The 21,404-nt window shown below is 36.9% G+C and overlaps 1 protein-coding gene across 1 annotated transcript in view; it reads right to left on the bottom strand.

Annotated features, from left to right (window-relative positions):
• Positions 1-21,404, bottom strand: part of CNTNAP2 (contactin associated protein 2) — a 650,026-nt gene that overhangs the window by 184,688 nt on the left and 443,934 nt on the right. Inside the window, exon 12 of the mRNA XM_053467334.1 lies at positions 322-441. Within this exon, the coding sequence (XP_053323309.1) occupies positions 322-441 (120 nt within the window). The remainder of the gene's footprint in view (positions 1-321; positions 442-21,404) is intronic.

Below are 21,404 nucleotides of genomic sequence, written 5' to 3'. Positions count from 1 at the left end.
TATTAACCCCTTAAGGACAATAGGTGGTCCCTAAACCCATTGAAAACAATGCATTTTGAGCCCGTACATGTACGGGCTTTGTCATTAAGGGGTTAAATCAATTAAGCACTTTTTGTGAGCAGGGACCTCTTTACCTAATGTATCAGTTTGTCAGTCTGTCAGTTCTAGTTTTTTCAGTGTGTCTGTTGTAAGAAAGTCTGTGTAATTTGTTGGCGCAATGTAAATAGATAATAATAAATATAATAAAGATAATAATAATAGCACAGTAGCAACACTAAGTATATTCTTAAAGCAACAGATCAGTTACAAAGATCCTGTTACCTGTCATGTTGCAGTAAACCTTCAGAGGCCCAAGAGGACCACTGCCATCGGGATCAACCCAGTACCAGTCAGATGATTTTCCAAGGTGTTTGTAAGCTTCACAGGAAAGTTCGTAGATAGCTAGAAAAAAACAAATTGTAAAGCACTGGTCAATTTACACATACATATACATCTCTTCCATACATTATTCTGCATTATTTCTGCTAAAACGGTGCAACATAGTCAATAGATTAGAGTGAATATGTGTCTTTAAAGTACAATCCCAGGAATGAGAATTCTGTTCCCAGATTCTTTTACATACAAAGTAGGCAGACATTGACCAAAAAAGCTTAAAAAATAAATTAATAAAAGGTGCTATGCCATTAAATGCTCTTTCCAGTAAACTGTAAAGAATCACATATATGATAATAACAGTAATATGATACATACAAATTAAGGATTTGTTGAAATTAATGTATTAATGTATTTTTCAACCTTACTAGTAACAATAACTTTTGCTTTTATACAGAGCCCAATTGAACTCCTATTCTCTCAGGCTATGATGTGTGCAGAATTGGCTGTGAAAATGTTTTTTAATTGAATACTTATTCAATCTCTCTCTCTCTCTCTCTCTCTGCGTTTTATTTGTGGTTAAACTGAATAACGAATATGGCTGCGGATAAAGGTACATGAATACGAAGACGCACAACATGAAGAATCTCTTATAGTGTGAATTAGTGATGTCCGGATCATGAACGAATCGTTCATTTGATCCGGTTCTTTTTAGTGATCCGGATGAGTCGGTTCACTAGACTGAACGATTCGTTTGTAGCGGTTCAGTCTGTGAATCATCATGCAGCTGTAACCTGATCCTAGAGCTGTGAGTCATCTGCAGAGCACTCTGGGGTCAGGTTACAGCTCATTAATTCTCATAGGAACGATGACTCATAGAGTCAGAGAGTCGTTCAAAGAGTCGAATGATCCGAAGAGTCGAATGAACCGAAGAGTCGAATGAACCGAAGAGTCGAATGAACCGAAGAGTCGAATGAACCGAAGAGTCGAATGATTCGAATCTTACAGGGATCCGGATCTTACAAGGATCCGAATCTTACAGAGATTCGAATCATTCAGAGAATATTACTGATACCATACTTTTATAAATAAATACATTAATAATGTTCACACTGCCCCCAGGATTTAGATTCCCCTGAGTTTGCCCCCCTTTACCTATAACTGCACCTACAGTTAACTTTATTAAATTAATTAAATTAACCCTCAGTCATCAGCATAAAATTAACCCTTATACCCCATCAACCATAACTGCCCCTGAAATTAACCGTAAAGATCCCATTAACCATAACGGCCCCTGAAATTAACCCTAAAGACCCCATTAACCATAACGGCCCCTGAAATTAACCCTAAATACTCCATTAACCATAACTACCCCTAAATTAATTGCATGTACTCCAGATAAATTACCTAATAAATTGGTATGGTTGATGGGGTCTTTAGTGTTAATTTGGGGGCAGTTATGCTTAATGGGGTGTTTAAGGATAATTTAGGGGCAGTTATGCTTAATGGGGTCTCTAGTGTTAATTTGGGGGCAGTTATGCTTAATGGGGTGTTTAGGGTTAATTTGGGGCAGTTATGCTTAATGGGGTGTTTAGGGTTAATTTGGGGGCAGTTATGCTTAACGGGGTGTTTAGGGTTAATTTAGGGGCAGTTATGCTTAATGGGGTGTTTAGGGTTAATTTGGGGCAGTTATGCTTAATGGGGTGTTAAGGGTTAATTTTAGGGGCAGTCATGGTTGATGGTGTGTTAAGGGTTAATTTTAGGGCAGTCATGGTTGATGGGGTGTTTAGGGTTAATTTAATGGTGAGGGTTAATTTAATTAATTTAATAAAGTTAGCTTAAGGTGCAGTTGCAGGTAAAGGGGAATGTAAATTCTGGGGGCAGTGATTATTAATATATTTATTTATAACAGTATGGTGACATTCTCTTAATGATTAGAATGCCAATGAAGGCAGAGAGTCGTTCAGAGATCCGGATCTTACAATGATCCGGATCTTACAATGATCCGGATCTTACAATGATCCGGATCTTACAGTGATCCGGATCACTGTAAGATTCGGATCCCTGTAAGATCCGAATCTTTGAACGACTCTCTGCCTTCATTGACATCACTGGAGGCAGGGGGGAGGATTCATAATAAAAGGGGCGGGGCCAATCGTTAGTGTGCCTGCACGGAGTTACTGGAAAACAGTAACTCCGTGCAGGCACACTGAGTGATCCGAAGATCCGGATCATGAATCGGATCATTTCAGTGAACGAATCGAAATGATCCGATTCACTTTAATGATCCGAACTTCCCATCACTAGTGTGAATGGGAAAGGCAGCTGGTCTTCATTGCTGGAGGCCAGACAAGCCCCCTGCCGGCGACCAATAGAGTCACTCTTACGGACCTTTAAATCTCGGCGCAATCCTGCGGATTCCCGCATTAACCCCTGCTATAGCCTATTAAGAAAGGCTTGAAAACAAGCAGAAAATGAATAGAAAAACGAATAACATATACAAATATTCGCCCAAAACGTACACGGGAGCAAGCGAATATTAGTAGAAGACAAAACACAAAGAGTTTGCTGGCACCCAAGTCTAGTTTTAATATTTCTGCGGTGCTTGTATTTAACTGTAATTTTCTTCTTTCTCATTTAGTGTACCTACCTTCTCTTTCGAGACTATTATTTTGATCATATCATCTAATTTACCATAAAAACTGAAAAAAGCACTTGTTCTTACTTTTATTTGAAAAATATTTTACTCGTCTATAAAAGCTAATGAAAAAACCTGCTAAATAGATTCTATTTGTCCTGAGTTTAGAAATACCCAGTGTTTTTTTGCAAGTTATAGGGCAATATGTACAAGTTGCATATTGCTATTTTTTCAAAATTGATCATTCTGCCCACATGTGCCATGTTTGGGACACCTTTAAACCCAGTCAGTTAAATTTACCCCCCAAAAATATATATGTTTAAAAACAAGACACCCCAGGGTATTTCAAATGTTAGTATTTTAACTCATTCCATGCACTACTACCAGCCTTTGTCAAACTTTGTAATTTCTATGTGTTTAGCAACATCTCCGGAGTACAATTTTTTACCTTTTTAAAAGATTTATTTCACTGATGACAGTGATTTGTGAGCTGGACTCTACTGACCTGACTCGATGTCAAAGGATTGCAGCAACACCAGCTGAGCAATTTTTGATTACTTTCTGTGCTTGCTTAACCCCATGACGTGCCAGGCCAGGTCGTTAAGGGGTTAACATGTCCTGGAAAAATTATATATTAGGTTTCCCCAAGAGATAACCTTAGAGAAAGTATGAACATTGTCCCAAACTCCCACAGAGGAAAATGTATCTTGACTTATTGAAAAGGTGTTCCAAAACTACAGGAGTTTTGGAACACCTTTCTTATCTCTTGACATATTTGAATGCTTCTATCATACCCCTCTACATTGTCTCCCAGGGGGTTACATATGAAATCTTGACATGTTACAATTTGATTGTGTGAAACTAGCATTTTTTGATCATTTAAACAGCTAAGCTGCAGGTTGCCAGTATGCAAATGTTCAACTATTTTAAGGTTTAACTAGTACCTTGAAATACTGAAAAATGTAGAACTATATATTTTTAGAATCATCAACCTCAGGAATGGCTTTGGTTCTGATGTATTCAATATCAGTACTTTTCAAAAATGAGTTTGACGATAAGAAAACCATCCAAACACAGACTGAAGAGTTGAAGTTGAAAATATAACCCGTAAATTGGTTAAATATCTTCTGTTCGGTCCATGGCTTTACTCTCCAGAGAATCTTTTGGGGCAAACAAATAAGAACTGTGCTGGATATGGAAATAGATCATGCTATTAATTCTTCTGAGAGGTATACATCCTGGAGTCTATAGATGATATCCTTTGTAGGATGGACTAGTATAATTTCAACACAAAATGCATAAGAGCTGTGCACAGATCTTCATTGCAGCCTCTACGTGTCTAACGTTGTGAGGTGGCTATCCAGGGAAAGTGGGCACCTTGCGCATCTTCCAGGGCCGTGCCTTGCCTCTTGACACATCCCCAACACAGGTCTTTAGATTGGAACACCTCAAAATGTTGGGAGGTACGATATAGGCCAGAATCTGACAGCAGTCCAACCTACTACCCCAGCAGCTGAGGTAGTTGTCTAAGGACCTATAGGGCAACTTTACACCCCTTCTTATTAACCAGATTGTTTGTCATTTATTCATTATTACTTTGTATATACTCTAATAGTTAAAGAATAGTATATTTGCTCATCATTGTAGGTTTTTTGATTTTGTGAAGTACAAGAAGCATTTTCTTACACATACTTTAATTCAGTTTTATATCTATGCAGCGGTACTTCTCCACATCTAATGTACTGACGCCTGCTGCTAACTAATGAACTTTTAAAGGATTTCAATTATCATGTACGCCCTGCAGAAAGATATCTAAGTTTAAAGTATACAGACAATAAGGTATTAATTTAAACCACCAGACTGATACTTAGTATAAACAAACCTGGGGATTCAAACAAATTGATAGTCTTAAAGACAACTAGCCGAGGGGTCGGCAAAATACTTTAGAGGGCCATAAAGAAAGGGGATTTAGGAGAAAAAGTAATATTCACTTAGAGAAATCTCGCACGAAAAATGATGCATGGAAGATGTGTAATATTCTGTACGGCGTGCAATGCTCTCGGAGTAATTGGATGTGAATGCAAGTCTGCAGAATTTCACTAAAACCAATAAGCGTTGTAAATCCAATAAAACCATATATCATTGCTTTGTCTAACTTTAAATCTGGCACTATAACCCCCAATGCCTGCTTGCTTTTGCATCAGAGAATATTATTTGTATAGCAAAGATAAAGTATCTTATGACATCATCACGGCAGAATTTTTTATTTTTGTGAAATAACGTGGACAGATTATTCTAGCAAGGACTTGTAAGGGGTAAAAAGTTCAGCAAATATGTAAAGCATTACCATAAGATACGGTGAAGAAGCAGTTGTGCCCCAGTTGTGCTAAAATTGGGATTTGTTTTGCTGACATATCTGTAACCCATGTAATGATACCATCATATAGATACGTTCCAACCTGTTGTACCTAATTGTTTTGTCCCCATTTGTTTTTGTGTTTAATTACTATAAACAATTAAGAAAAGAAAATAGAAGAAGCAAGGCGGATGAAGAAAAAAATATTAGCTTCCGAAAATTTTCATTGGAACCAATAATCTCTGGTTTCAGTATAATGTGGCATTCACAGCTTGCTCAGTGGTCGGGTGGCCACGTCAGACATTTTTTTCCATGATCGGGCCGTACCTAGAGTATTTGGCTCCTGGGGCAACTCTTGTATTTGGCACTCTCCCTAGGTATGGTACTGACCACCACATGCAAATGAATGCTAGGCTATAAAAAATCCATATTCAAAATACGTGTTGAAACACTTTTATCTATGTACGATCTTCTTACCAATGTGGACCAATATGAGATCATAGAGAAATATCATACTTTATTTCATTTTGTTGTTTTATTTTAGTTATTATTATTCATTATCTATAATTATGTTGCACGGTAGTGACTGCTGTGTTCTGGCAGATAAGAGGGACAAAAATCATTTTCACGTCTCATTCATGTAATGCATGAGCTGTGAAATTAGTTCCAAGCAAGATGCATAGATTGGAGGTTGTTTGAACTGGTACACTTTAACTTACATTTCAGAGAAAACATAGATTTTTATTTAAGTTTTTCAAAAGGCAGAATGAAAAGGTAAAATAATTTTTTAACATAACTCTGTAGGAAAAAAGAAGCCATACAAATTTGGATATCATTAATGAAAACTTTGGGAGTTTTCAGTGAACTCATGAGTTTTCTTTCATATCTGGGACCCTAAAATGGGTTCTTGGCATAGGTAAAATATTATTTTTCATTCTTTTTTCTTGGATGGATATTATATAATACCAGTTTCTTGACAACATCACCATGTCCACTTATTATAATAACCATGTAGGGAAAAAAGAAATAGATTAGTCTCAGTTTTGTGCAGAAACTCTAAAGGCTGTGTTGGAAGTGTTGCTTGTACTGCAGAGATGTTTAATTGAATTAAAAATCATACAAGAGGTTCTTCATATGGAAAACTATGAAACACTTACAAACTGAGCTCAGCAAGTTTTTTTTTGGCTAGTTGATAGGCACTCATACATACTGTATTTTTTGACCTCAAACAGCACTGGTCACACTGGATCAGTAAAACATTTCAAATGGAGTATGAACAAGTTGAAAGGCCTCCATTAGTTTTAACAATAACTTAAATGATTGATTCTCAGCTAGTAGCTATGAACCCTTCAAGGCGTTTTATGGCTCACCATACTCCGTCGAATCCCATGTGTTACATTGTATAACATCATTAATTCAAGCCCAGCTTGTACTTGTGTGTATGGAATATGGCCCTCCATGTAAGAATTTCATGAAAATATTTCGTCTTCAGTCTTAACATCCTTCCATGTTTCAGTTAGGTGTTAACACCACAGATACCAGATACATTTTCTAACAAAGGCTAAATACTATAGTAATTTTAATGAACTTGGGGATGTAAAGATAGAACACAATACTTATGCAAGTACTTATGCAGATACTTAATGCAAGTTCTGCCATATTAACAAAGTGGCAAACTGCAAAGCTGGGTGAAACTGCCTGACTCAACTAATTAACTGTTAAAAAAACAGGTGGAAATAAACAACTTTTGCCTAGTTGGAACCTAAGTTTTTCTTTGAACTATCTTTCGTAGATTTGGAACTGAATTGCCCTTACTGAAAACCAAAATTGCTTGTTTTCAAACAGTGTGCCTGATATTGTGTGACTGGGTCAGCCTGAGTGACTAAGTGAATGTCTTATTCATAACCCATGACTTAACTAATATGTTTACTCTTTGTTTATGTATGTTTACAAGCAGATATTTACATTTAGATTGGGCTCAAGACAAAAAGTATCAAGGGTATAGAATATCAAATGCCTTGGAGAAGAGAGCAATCAGCTCTCTCTTCTGTCTATAGGCACTATATGACCAAAAGTATGTGGACACATGGCCATCACACCCATATGAGCTTGTTATCTACATTCCAAAATCATGGGCACTGATATGGAGTTGCCACCCTCCCTTTTGTGGCTATAGCAGCCTCCACTCTTCAAGATTTTGGAGAGTGTCTGTAGATCCTTCACACCAAACCCACCAAGCCATGTCTTTATGGACCTTGCTTTGTGCATAGGGTCACAGTCATGCTTGAACAGAAAACAGCCTTTCCATAACTGGCACCACAAATTTGGAAGCTATAATTACCTAAAATGTCTTTGTACCCAGTAGCATTAACATTACCCTTCACTGGGAAAAGAGGGCTTAGCCCAAACCCTGTAGGAACTCAGGCCATTATCCTTCCTCCACCAAACCTTACAGAAGGGGCTATGTATTCCAGTATGGGAGCACAATATAGGGTCTGGGCCCAAAGTAATCCCCTGGGGGTATGTGGTTAAGGGGGTATATCTACATATTTACACAAGAAAATCACTTAAATGAAGCCATAACTCTTTATTTGGCACTTCATTTTAATGACAGGCCAATTAGCTAGTATGACTAATTCCTTTTAATATATAAAAGGGTTCAGCAATAAATATAATGAGAAGAGGTCATGGGCTAAAACCACAGGATCAGAGACATAAATCTAAAGGAAGGAAGTTTTACATAACTGAAATAGTGGTAAATAAGTTGAACATCTCCCCAGCAGAAGTGGTAGAGGTTAATACAGTAAGGCAATCTAAACATGCATAGGATATCATCAGGGCATCCTGAACATAAGAAAAGAGTAAGGACTGATTAAGGGTCAGGTTTTTACATAAGGGAAAAATCAGCAGACAAGAATGAATGGTTATTATCTACGGTCATATGCTATGTTTGCAAGTTTGTAAGTATTTGTATGTAATGTAAGTATTCTTTACAGCTGTAGTAGTTATGCATGTACTGTATATTAGGCAAAGCTGTTGAGATGTAGTAATGTGGTGGTAAGGTGGTGTAGTATATATATGCAAATTACTTATTTTAATCTCATAAAGCTATTAAATACATTTATTAAGTATGGCCAAGTGTAAAATGCAGGACTAAAATTCACACTTCTACTTTAAAGCCTAAGGCTTTCAGCTATTCAACTATGATTCATTTTATTAGACATTTTATAGCTGGAGAGGAGACGTTTTTTTTTATTAAAGAATTTTCAGCTGAAACACAAAGTTACGTAGCAATCTTTCATCTGGTGGCTACTGGCGAAGGCAGTTAGGATACACGCAGATTTAAGTATGTTAAAGACGTTATAAAAAAAATAAAAATTCATTAAATACAGTGGCAGGATCCTTAAAATATTTACTTTTTAAAGCATATGACAGCCAAGCGTTACAATTGTATATCTTTTGTATGCAAATTCCTAGAAGGATTCCTCAGATTACTCTGTATACGTTTGGCATGTTTTGCCACAGCTCATGTACCTTAACCCCTTAACGACAAAGCCCGTACATGTGCCTTGCAGTGCAATGTGATAACGGCAAAGCCTGTCACAAGTGAGGCTGACCGTGGATCTGGGGAGGAAAGCCCTCCCCACAAGAAAAATGGCCGTCGCCGCACCGATCATCAAAGATTGCGGCGGCGGCAGGCTAAAACAGCTTAGTAAGCGATAAATATCGAGGCATGTAGCAACACAACTCCCCTACCCCGATAGCCTTGTGATTGCTCCGAAAAATACACACCTCAAAAAGGTGGCCTTTAACCTCCCAAATAACCCAACAAACCCATTCATGTGGGGTATCACTGCGCTCAGGAGATGTTGTCGAACACATATTGGGGTGTTGTTTGGCAGGTGCGGTAAATTTATACCTGGAGTAACACATGTGTGAAAAAAAAAAAAATGTACTACCATAAAGTTTGACAAAGGCTGATGGTAGAACTAGTGCATGGAAATGGTTAAAATATCAGCATTTGAAATAACTTGGGGTGTCTAGTTTTTAGAATCCCGAAATAGCACATGGGGCAGAATGACCAGCTTTGGGGGAAAAATGGTTTTGAAATAGCAAAACGCTACTGGTACTTTTTTTTTATAATAAATTAGATGATATGATAAAAATAATGGTATCTTAAGAAAGCCCCAACGAGTAAGAAACAAACAGTCTTGTCATTAAGGGGTTAAGATACTGACCTCCAGCAATATCCAGTGCTCAAGGGGATCACGAGCGGGGGGGGGCCATGGGCTGGGCTGAGACAGTGCAGAGATTGTGGAAGTGAAAAGGTTAATGACACCAATTACCAGGTTACATGTTACTTTGTTACAACTCTCAGCAATCACTAAATTAACCTCTAAAACCCCTCCTACACTATCACTCGAGTATTACCATTCAGCCCATCTGCTACAGCGTTTTTTTCAGTCCATGGTCTCATTCTAGGTTGAGGATAGTCATGTGCCAAAGCAATACATGTTTCAATTCCCTCATTGTATTATCCTCTATGACTTTTGGGAGGCTGGCTGAATGGATGAAGAGGGGGCATTTCCAGTGGAGTTAACAGGTGTACTTCATTGGTTGATGGCAGAGGAAGCCCTGCAGGCGACCAATAGAGTTGCTCATACTTAATTTAAAATCCTGGCGCCAAAGCTGCTGTGTAGTGCCGAGTTAACCCTGTATTAACCCCTTCTACAAAAAACGAAAGAAAAAAAATGAATACAAGGAATGTACACGAATATTCGCCCGAGCCGAACCCAGGAACGGGTGAATATTTGTGGAATGAGTTGAAGGCAGTAGAATGTCCATTTAACCCTTTTTAAATATCGTGTAATAAAAAGTAAACTAATATAAGGTTGAAAGTCAGAATTCTTAGAAAATAAAGTATAAAAAAAATTATATTATTATCATTCTTTAAGAAAGCACAGCATAGAGGAATTAATTTTTTTGTGCGGCTTAATTTTTTAACAAAATCCAAAAGTTTCAAGGCTGCAAGTTTCTAAATTATCTTTTTCTGTTCAAATTAAATTTGTTACTGCATTATCCGAATGATATTACATTTATAACAAAAACATATTTTTTCTTTAATTGAGAACATTGACTTTACCTTTAATAGATTTTTTAAGAAAATATTACACTAAATATGCCCTGATGACTTTAATACTTTGATTTCCTTATTTTCCACAGAACTGTAATTTAATTTTAATTACTTTGGGATGCAAATTTAAATATAATTCAGGTCTCTTTGCTTTTAGTTCTTATTGCCGTATTCTTTCTGAGCACTAACATAATTACACGTGATAGTCGAGAAGTTTATAAAGCTTTCCTTTACACAATCCAACAATCAGCTTCAAGTCAGATGGCTGAATGTCTCATACTGTGTAGATTATAGTCATTCTTTTCGAACTCCTAGATATGCCCTAAAATGCAATGTTTTTATTAATGTACAATGGATCACTACTTCACCTTATTCTTTTCACAGTGTGGGATGATCTCCCTGCTTCTAATTAAACAGCATCATGTACTAAATGAGGCAGAGCCAATCTACATGTCAACTCACCTAAAGACCTAGCTTGTATCTCTTGCACTTAATGAGAAAGCGCATTTGGTTGCTAATCACAAAATTATCACAAAAAATCACAAAATTAGCTAATTAGTTGACTCACACAGAAGGTTTTTACTTTACAATGTTATTATTTATGTTCCTTATTTCAGAACCAGCAAGTATCGGTGTCTGGCCCAGACTGGGCATAAGGGGCAAATGTCTGATGGGCTAGTGACCGGTTGCATACTTATCAATAAGGATACGCATGGCTGCATGCTCAGAATTTGGTGATTCCATAGAGTCATTTGAGTGAGTTCTATTCAGATGACACCAAGTGTGCAAACTGAAAAGCTAAGCTGAATTAGTAGATAGAAGAAGCTGTAGGGTCAGTGGTGGCATTGTGATTTATGGGTCTATTATTATTTCCCTACCCCAAATGAACATTTTATTTAGAGTGCCAATGCACAAATACCTGCTGTGATTAAAGGTGGCCTTAAATGCTCATTTTGCCCTGCCCCCCAAAGTAAATGGTTAAGAATGCAAAAGACTTTTAGATCTAAATTTCCTTCATCACAAGTTAAGGGAGGGGTCACTATACAGTATCAATGACTGTGGTTTCATGATGAGCCATTCATTAGACACTGCAGGTCTCCAATTAAGTGACTTGATTTGTTGTTACAAATTGGTTGTCAAGTTATACAATCAATTTGAGTTGTGCAACCGTGTCCTCAGAGCCACACCGAGACGAGTGCACAGGGTGAATCACACGTGGGTTCTCTGAATAGCAGGGGCACAAAGGGCAGGAAACACAGTGCGAGGGGTGAAGTCTGTGCCAGCTGAGTGCTTCCGGAAATGGGTGGAAAGGAAGAGGCTTTTCACGTGGTGCATGCGTTGGCTTCACCTTTTTTCCAAAAGTACTTCATGTAAAACACTTGCTCCGACCAGCATAACATGTAAAGTAAATCACAGGGTTTGGGGAAATGTGTTTTACTATTTTTTAATTATCTCCATCATGTATTTCCTTGTAATTTATTTATCCACTTTCCTCAAAAGAACCTCTGTGGAGGCAACAATGTCACTGACAAGCTATCCTGGCAGAAAAATTGCATTAATAAGCTGCTGGGTATAAAGATGGCGCCGCTAAGCTGTTTGGGCACAAATATGACACTTATAAGATGTTTGGGGACAAGGGTGGTACAGACAAGCTGTTTGGAAACAAATATGATACTGACAAGCGGTTTGGGGCAAAGATGGCACTGAATAGCTTTTTGGGGCAAGGATGGCACTGGCAAGTTTGGGGACAAATGTGGAACTGATGAACACAAAGATGACACTGATAAGGTGGGAACAAATATGGCACTGACAAGCTGATTAGGGACAAGGATGGCACGACATACTGTTTGGGGACGAAAACTGCACTGGTAAGTTGTTTGGGGGCAAAGATGGCACTAGCAAATTGTCCCAGACTCCCAACTTCAACAGCTGGTCTGTGCCACCATTGCCCCCACACAACTGGTCTGTGACTTCTTTGGCCCTTGCCCCCCCCCTTCCAACATACAACATATGTAAACAGAATACTCATACTCACTAACACACATCTCATCCCATTTATACACTTACACATCCTCTCACCGCTCCTGCAGCTTCCTCTCTGGATATCACCATAAAAATACTTGGATTCTATGTTCTGCAAGAGATGGACATCTTTCCCTGAAAGTCAGTTTAATCTACATTATCAACTCTATATAGTGTGTTTATACACCAAAATCTGTTAACCATAACTGCCAGCAGATAATGAATAGACATCTATAGCTTCGTAAAATTAAAATAATTTACATTTAAAAAATTGATTAGTTTTTAATCCCTAGATTGCTGATTAATCTGTTCGCAAATAATTCCAATGTCTCTATGGCAGGTGGGAAAATCACCTCTTTTATGGAATTACATTTTAAACTATTTTTTTCCCATCCCCTGAACAGAAAAAAACAGATTCACCAGTTAAATGCCTTCAGTCATATTCAGCATTACCATTAGTTATTTTCATGAGGTTGGTTTTGAAGTCATAATGGCCCATTGACATGATGGATGAATTCAGTCCAATAAACTATTACCTACTTTGTTCATTCGGAATATTAATTATATAATGAAATTCAATATTCTACTTTAAGATCAAACATGTTTAATTCAGAAAGGAATGCTCATTCCTCCAAGGTTTCAATATAACTTATCAAGGTGTCGTGTGCTTGCAAAACCAAGGCAAACGGTTGCAACAATTGAAAACTGAATAATGCCAGAAGCGCATAATAGAAATCATACATCAATTATATTTTGTGCCTCTGTGACTGCTAGGTTGATGAGTGCTTATGAGTTTTTTGTGTAAAGGCACTGCACAATATAAATGAAGCCCGGGAAAAAAATGAACCACGGGAAATTGAAAAAAATATCACATAAAGACAAACATAGAGAAAAAGACTAAAGATAGGGAGAGAGAAAGAGATGCCTTTAGCCCTGTAAATTGTGTGCAGTGAAATGATCAGAAGGGTAAATAATACAAACATCCTTGATATATAACTGAAGAACTAAGGGTATTGTTGATACGGGGGATATAAAGATTACTGTACATATTCCACTATTTTTTTTTTGCTATAGACATAATTTTAGAACACTCTAGAACATTTCTGGTTTCTGTCTTCATCTTATTACTATGGGTTATAATCAATCATTCTGTTCTGATTAATCACCAATAGATGGTGAGCTCACGGGAGTTCTGTTAGCATATGTCTTACTATGTGTTAATGTTTTTGTCAATTTTAAATTGTCTGTTAAATAATTATTTTAACAGCGCTACGGAACCTGATGACACTGGTGTCTATTCACTAAGAAATCGAGTGGCAAGTCGAGTTAAGGGTTAAATTGACTAGCCAAACTCGACTAGTTGACTGACCCAATCTGTGAGTTGTTTGCAGTGGCATGAGAGGACCCCTATTACTCAAGGAAGGGCTAATAATTGTCCCCTCTTCCACCAACCTGTGCATGGTGGGGGGCTGTTAAATAACCCTGGGTGGGTATATATGCCCCTTTATAACCCCTCCCCACACCCTGCCAAATATAATAATAATCTTTTGAAGAATAGCAATAGTAACATTCAGTTTACTTTTATATTTATAGTTCAATAATTCGGTGATTGAATAATAGTTTATTTCTAAGACAGAATGTAGTACATTATCATAAATTTTGTAGCATATTTATTCTCAGTTGTTCAAAGGAATACAAATTACTAAACATCTGTTACCGCTGTTACTTTTAACATATACACATGGCGTATAGTACATTTTGATACAATTACTGTGTTGTACCTTCTGATATAACTGTATTATGAAGTACATTCTCAGTTCATTATTTACGGATAACTAACTAGCAATGTAACGATTGTGCATAAATGGGATACAAGGGATCCCAGAGAATTGGTGATCCTAATTATGATTGGGCATCTACTCTGATTTTGTTATGATCTATTGAGTTTGGCAGTTATCTAGCAATAACAATTATTAGACATAAAACTACTGGAGAAGGTAAGTATATAACACAAAAGAATCCAACCACACTATTCACAAATAACATAATGTTATAAATATTGTGGCATGTATAAGGATCACATCCTCAAAAGGGGGGCAACTCCTATAAACTTTGTTCACTGAGCAAAAAAAAAAGAGTTCTACAAAAGCCCTTATATAAAATATATTATTTTATTATTGTACAAAAAATTAGTAAAAAACATATATAAAGTATTTCATTATATAGACAACAGAGATTTAAGGAAGAAAATCAGAGCACATGGAGGAAATATGGCTGTATGTTGTATAAAGTGTCTCAAGTGCATATAAATCAACATAAGAATCATAAAGTGCTAAGTCATTTGGATATAATTGAATATTACTCTATATAGAGTGCATCTATCAAATATATAACCATCAAAAAGTGCATAATTAATAATACTCACTATGGAGTGCACCTCTTAACTTGATAAATATATAGAGCACTAACGACATCAATGCAAAGTCTACAGTTCAATACAATGATATAAATACTGTTCTAAGAGCGATATGCTCCTTACCCATATTGGGACGTCCGATACGAAGCAGTGAATTGTGGGGCGGGGACGCAACACCGGCGCCAATTAGGGTTTCGGCGCGCAACTTCTAGGGGAGGGGTATAAATATTAGTGTAGGATGAGGGAATAACAGCGACCCCTTGAAAAAGGAGAACCGAAACGGCGTAGGGGAAGTGGTGGACAATATGGGTAAGGAGCATATCGCTCTTAGAACAGTATTTATATCATTGTATTGAACTGTAGACTTTGCATTGATGTCGTTAGTGCTCTATATATTTATCAAGTTAAGAGGTGCACTCCATAGTGAGTATTATTAATTATGCACTTTTTGATGGTTATATATTTGATAGATGCACTCTATATAGAGTAATATTCAATTATATCCAAATGACTTAGCACTTTATGATTCTTATGTTGATTTATATGCACTTGAGACACTTTATACAACATACAGCCATATTTCCTCCATGTGCTCTGATTTTCTTCCTTAAATCTCTGTTGTCTATATAATGAAATACTTTATATATGTTTTTTACTAATTTTTTGTACAATAATAAAATAATATATTTTATATAAGGGCTTTTGTAGAACTCTTTTTTTTTTTTGCTCAGTGTACAGAAGGTAAGTATAGTAGGGAGATTGTAGCCCCATCTTGGTATCTTGAAATTGTTATGCTATGTTTTGTTTGCATAATTTTTTGTATCAACCTATTGGGGTTCTTGAGCTTCCAACATCCCAAATAATATTTCACCTAAATTTCCTAATTTTATTTTTTAATAATGTTTTATTAATATTTTGTGCTGAGCCCTGATGAGGTTAAAGTACTAAGCTCTATCCAAATGCGTAACAGTTTATCAGGAGGGACGGAGAGCCAGCTTTGGCTATCTTTGGCTTCTTGCTCATGAAAACCACCTTGTAGCCAACAGATGAATCCGGCAAAACAAGCCGGTGCTGAATAGGCTCACACCGGAAGAAAAGTATCTTGCATGAGAACAGCCAGTTGTCATACTTGGGAACTCTCTGGGTTTGAGTGCATTGTCGGGCTTACTCTTATCTAAAGGAAGATATTTGATTCCTGAACTTATTTGTTTTTAAAGAAGTCTGACATAGTGTTGAAGGAATATAAGATGTTGTGTACCCCACCAACAGCTTTTCCTCTTTTCATACTTAGGAGTCAGTCCTAAACACATTTAGAGTGGTTGTGAAGGTGTAGGTTTGCAGTAGGACCTGTTTGGGGAGTGAGTGAGACCAAGCACCACTTCGTCTCCCTTAGATTTCATGCTTTAATCCAGATGGCTGATAATCAGTTTTAATTTCCAAAATCCAGAGAGTTCCCAAATATGTAAATGTGTGTAATTATTAATAGACAAAATCGTGAAAAACAAAATTTTTATTTCCTGTTTATAATGTATTTTTGTTGCTACATAATCGTCTGCCCATTGATAAAATATGCACACATTATCGCAAAAAAAAACACATATAAAATATAAGGTGATTTTTCTGAACTTTTTAAAAGTTTCTTTTATGGTTTCCAATATTAGTTTTACAAAGAAAAAGTCTCAGGTGCTCTCGTTCCTTTCTGTGATGTATGACAAAAAGTGATAAAGCACTCTTGGTTTTATAAGAGAAAAGGAAATTAAATTATATAGTTAGTTCAGGAGACAGCCAATATTATTAAAAAATAACTCACTATTTTCTCTCTGGCTTTCTTTCTAAGTGTTCTGGTTTTATGGCACAATATTTTCAATGTGTGCACATTCCATGTAGCTCTATGCAACAAAAACTAAGCCAAATGTGTGTGTGTGTATGTATGTATGTGTATATATATATATATATATATATATATATATATATATATATATATATACATAGATATATATATATAGAGAGAGAGAGATATATATATAGAGAGATATATATATATAGAGATATATATATATAGATATATATAGAGAGAGATATAGATATATATATATAGATATCTCTCTCTCTCTCTATATATATATAGATCTATATAGATATATATCTATATCTATATATATATATTAGTATTGTGCATTGACATTTATATCTATTTTAATTTTAACTAACATCAAAATGAAGCAGAGAGCTCTGAAATTTTCATTTGCAATGTTGTTTTGTTTTTTCCATTCTCACACGCTCTTAGTCTGTCTCACACACACCCTCTTCCCAACAGGAGGAATGAGGGAGAGGCTCTGCCTGTTGTGGAAGTACTACACCAAGCCAGAATAATGCAGATAGAAGCGATTCCAAACACAGTAGTTCATAAAAGGGTTGAGAACCAGCAACCCCAAGGGGGCAACCTCTCCCCCATTGCTCCAATCAGGGGGGAGGGTGTCTGCTGAGGCTCTGTAGAAATATACAGAAGGGGCCATGATGATACAAGGGGGACCCTGGAGTAGCAGAGCTGGGAGAAGAAGAAATAGAAGAATAAGAAGAGGACTGCAGAGAAGGAAACAGAGAAGCAAAGACATGGAAGTGGTTATCGTAGAAGGTAGGGAGACATTCAGAGTGAAAACAAAATGCATTGTGGGAAAACAAATGGACTAAACATGAAATTAAAAGTTTGTCTGAATCATCTTTGGTCCATTTGGTCCATATATACCGTATTTGCTCGATTATAAGACGAGGTTTTTTCCAGAGCAAATGCTCTGAAAAATACCCCTCGTCTTATAATCGGGGTCGTCTTCTAATCAGACCCCAAAAAAATGGCTGGGGCCATGCTGCTTACCGGTCGCGAGCAGCGTCTCTTCCGTTAGAAGCAGGAGGACAGGAAGCTTGTAGCTTCCTCACAGAACTCTATCTCCCCCTCCCTCCTCTGGGGGCGGGGCCAGAGAAGTTGCTGGTACAGCCGGTCCCCTGCAGAAGTCTTCGAGTGAGAGATCTGCAGTTCAGGTAAGGGGGTGGGGGCGGGTTTTTGGGTAAGTATGTGTGATTAATGTGTGAAGTATGTGTGATTAATGGAATGAATGAGTATTTAAATGTTTGTGAATGTGTGTTTGTGTGTGATAGCATGGATGTGTAAGGGGGGTGGGGGTTGTAGCATGGCATAGGGAGGCTGTAATCCCACTACTATCATCCCCAGGTTCCAGCATGTACTGGCTGCCTTGGCTTGATAGGAGTGTGATTGCTGTTAGCAGCAATCACACTCCTATCAAGCCAAGGCAGCCAGTACATGCTGGGTTAAAAGGCATATCATGGGGCTGAGTGGCATATAGGGGGTTAAAATGCATTTCTGGACCTCCAGAAATGCATTTTAACCCCCTATATGCCACTCAGCCCCATGATATGCATATATACCTCCAGAAATGCATTTTAACCCCCTATATGCCACTCAGCCCCATGATATGCCTTTTAACTCCCTATATGCCAGAGTGGCATATAGGGGTATAAGGCATATCATGGGGCAGAGTGGCAAATAGGGGGGGTATAAAGCATTTCTGGGGGCAGAGTGGCATAACTGGGGGGGGCAGGTTGGCAAATAAAAGGAAATTTAAAAAATATATTTACATGAATTAATATTTACTGGTAAAACTTTTTTTCCTATAGGGTCGTCTTATATTCAGGCTTTTTGTTTTTTTCCTAAATTAATATTTTGATTTTGGGGGGTCGTCTTATAATCGGGGTCGTCTTATAATCGAGCAAATACGGTATATATATAAAGGTATTCAACCCTATCTGGCCCTATGTGAAAAGTAATTACCATTTCAGTTACTAAATCAACCAACTAACCAAATGTAATTGATAATTGCGTTCAATTTCACTAGACACACCGAGGCATGATTACTGCCAGCCCTGTTGAACCTAAATGTCCATTAAATAGAAGTAGGCTAAAATGTCTCAAAAAGCAGCAGCTGATGCTGAAACCTAAAGAACAGATAAGAAAAAAAGCCGTTATCAGTCTGGAAATGGTTACAAAGCCATTTTTAAGGCTCAAGGGCTCCAGTGAACAAAAGTGAGAGCCATTATCTACAAATGGAGACAACTTGGAACAGTGGTGAACTTTCCCAAGTGTGGTCGCCATATTAAGATTCATCCAAGAGCACAAAAACTACTCATCCGGGAGGTCAGACTAATATGCAGAGAACTGAAGGCCTCACTTGTCTCAATTAAGGTCAGTGTTCATGATTCCACAAAGGGACTGTGTGAAAACGGCATCCGATGGAGAGTTGCAAGGCGAAAACCACTGCTGGCCAAAAAGCACACAAAGGCTTGTCTCACATTTGCCAGAAAACAACTAGGTGACCTCCAAGACTTTTGGGATAATATTCTGTGGTCTGATGAGTCAAAAGTGGGTTATGTAGCAAGACAATAATGCAAAGCAGCAAGCCAACCTCAAAATAAACAAAATGAAGGTTTTGGAGAAGCCTATTCAAAGTCCTGACCAGTTTTTAAGGTTAAAGGGACAATTACTTTTTAACATGGGTGATCTAGGTTTCGATTAACTCTTTACCTTCAATAAATATTTTTATTATTATTATTTAAAAGCTGCATTTTGTATTTGCTCAGATTGTCTTTGTCTTATATTAGACTATGTTTGGATGACACCATCTACATGGCGACTGATTTGATTTAACTTTATCAACAATTTAGCCCATAAAATTAAATTATTGTATTTATAAAAAACAGCAATATCAATATTTAATTTTAATATGAAAGATAACGGAGAAATGGTGGAAGTAGAGAAGGATCACATTTAAACCAGACTTACACTAGTAAAATTCTTTAGGTCATTTGTCCCTTGATGACCTATGTTATTGTAACCCAATAGCTTTACTTTGCCTTTTTAGATGGAAGGCACAATGAGATATTTCTAAATCCTTTTTTCATACCATGGGGCAGGTACAGCTGTTTTATTGCCTTTTGGTATTATTGTAGGTGTCAGAGCACAATCCTGAATGAAAATTTCAGGAGTTTAAGGATTAGTGTGTAGTATTTAATGAAGGCGGTATCTGGAAACTGACAGTGGTTGATGTCCTATTCTTCATCTAATGGGATTTGAACAAAAACCCAAAGGATTACACACTTAATCTGAAATATAGAGTGAAAAAATGCTTTAGTAATAGTTTACTAGAAACTATTTCAAATTACAGTGTTTATTTTATAATGGCACTTATTTAAACTTGTCCTAGATTTATAAAAACAATAAATAACCATAATAAAAAACTGTTATAGCCATAATAACATTTAATCAGGTAAATGAATTAGATAATTTATATTAGTTTCATTACAGTAGATCTTTTACAAAGTTTTAATAATTGATTGTAATAAATGACTAATAAATAATTTTACTCTACTTTACAGCTTTTATGGTAACTAAATTAGTTAATAAAAACTACCAATAACTTGTACTTTTTGTTTATCAATCAAAGTAATTGTTCTGGAGATATCTAGTGTAAGTGTTAACTGGTGGCAGGACTAGGATCATCATCTCATTCATTTCCTGCTGTTGTGTTTTCCAAGATATATGGGCACATATATCTTATTAGGATTTAGGTTTCTCACTGCCCGAATGGCAGGTCATGGAATTGTGTGACCCTATTACCTTTAAGAGCTATGGGTGGGCGATCCTGGCAAGTTCCTCAATGTTCATAGTAGGCCAATGAGGCACTTGCCAACAGTAATCATTTTTAGTGGTTTGTTAAGAAGCAACTGTACATGACTTGATGATAAAGCACCAAGCTGTAGGGGGAATTTTTTCTTGGTGGTGGAATGAGGTGGAGGACTTCTTATTTTTCCTTTGGCTGTTTTGTACCCTCCTTATGTTACCTGGAGATCCTGCTGCTTTCAACTAGCTGACCATGGACGGTTACAATGCTTTTTTTAGTTTTCTTTTATGACATGGGAAGAGAAAACACTTGCAGGAGGGGCCCGTTGGTTGTTGACCATTTGTAATACAAAGTGAAGTCAGAAAATTAAATATTCCACTCGCTGTTAGTTAATTGACATCAGTGTTTTACATACCTTTTTCTTTAAACAACTAATTCCAATTTTCTAATGATCTGCACTTGACATTCCATGGAAATCAATATAACACCCTGTTCCAATCAATTTAAATTAAAGCAACAGAAAAACATTGCAGGCTGAACGTTTCCACTATGATTTGAAGCATCTGGATAATTTGCAAGTGGTGTTTATGATTAGTAGGAAAACAAACTGAAAGCAATTTCTAAAAAAATAACTATTTTCAAACTCTCCAGAAGGTATCGGGCTATAAATGGCATTACAATAAATATGTTTCTCTTGGACTCTTAAGAGTACGAACAATTTATCAAAACATTTGGATTGCCGATGGGGTTGTAATAAAAAAAAATATACAATGAAT

The sequence above is a fragment of the Spea bombifrons genome, chromosome 5 (genome assembly GCF_027358695.1).
Source record: "Spea bombifrons isolate aSpeBom1 chromosome 5, aSpeBom1.2.pri, whole genome shotgun sequence".
Classification (NCBI taxonomy): domain Eukaryota; kingdom Metazoa; phylum Chordata; class Amphibia; order Anura; family Pelobatidae; genus Spea; species Spea bombifrons.
Note: the sequence above shows the minus strand (reverse complement) of the source record. Positions and strands in the feature narration are given on the sequence as shown.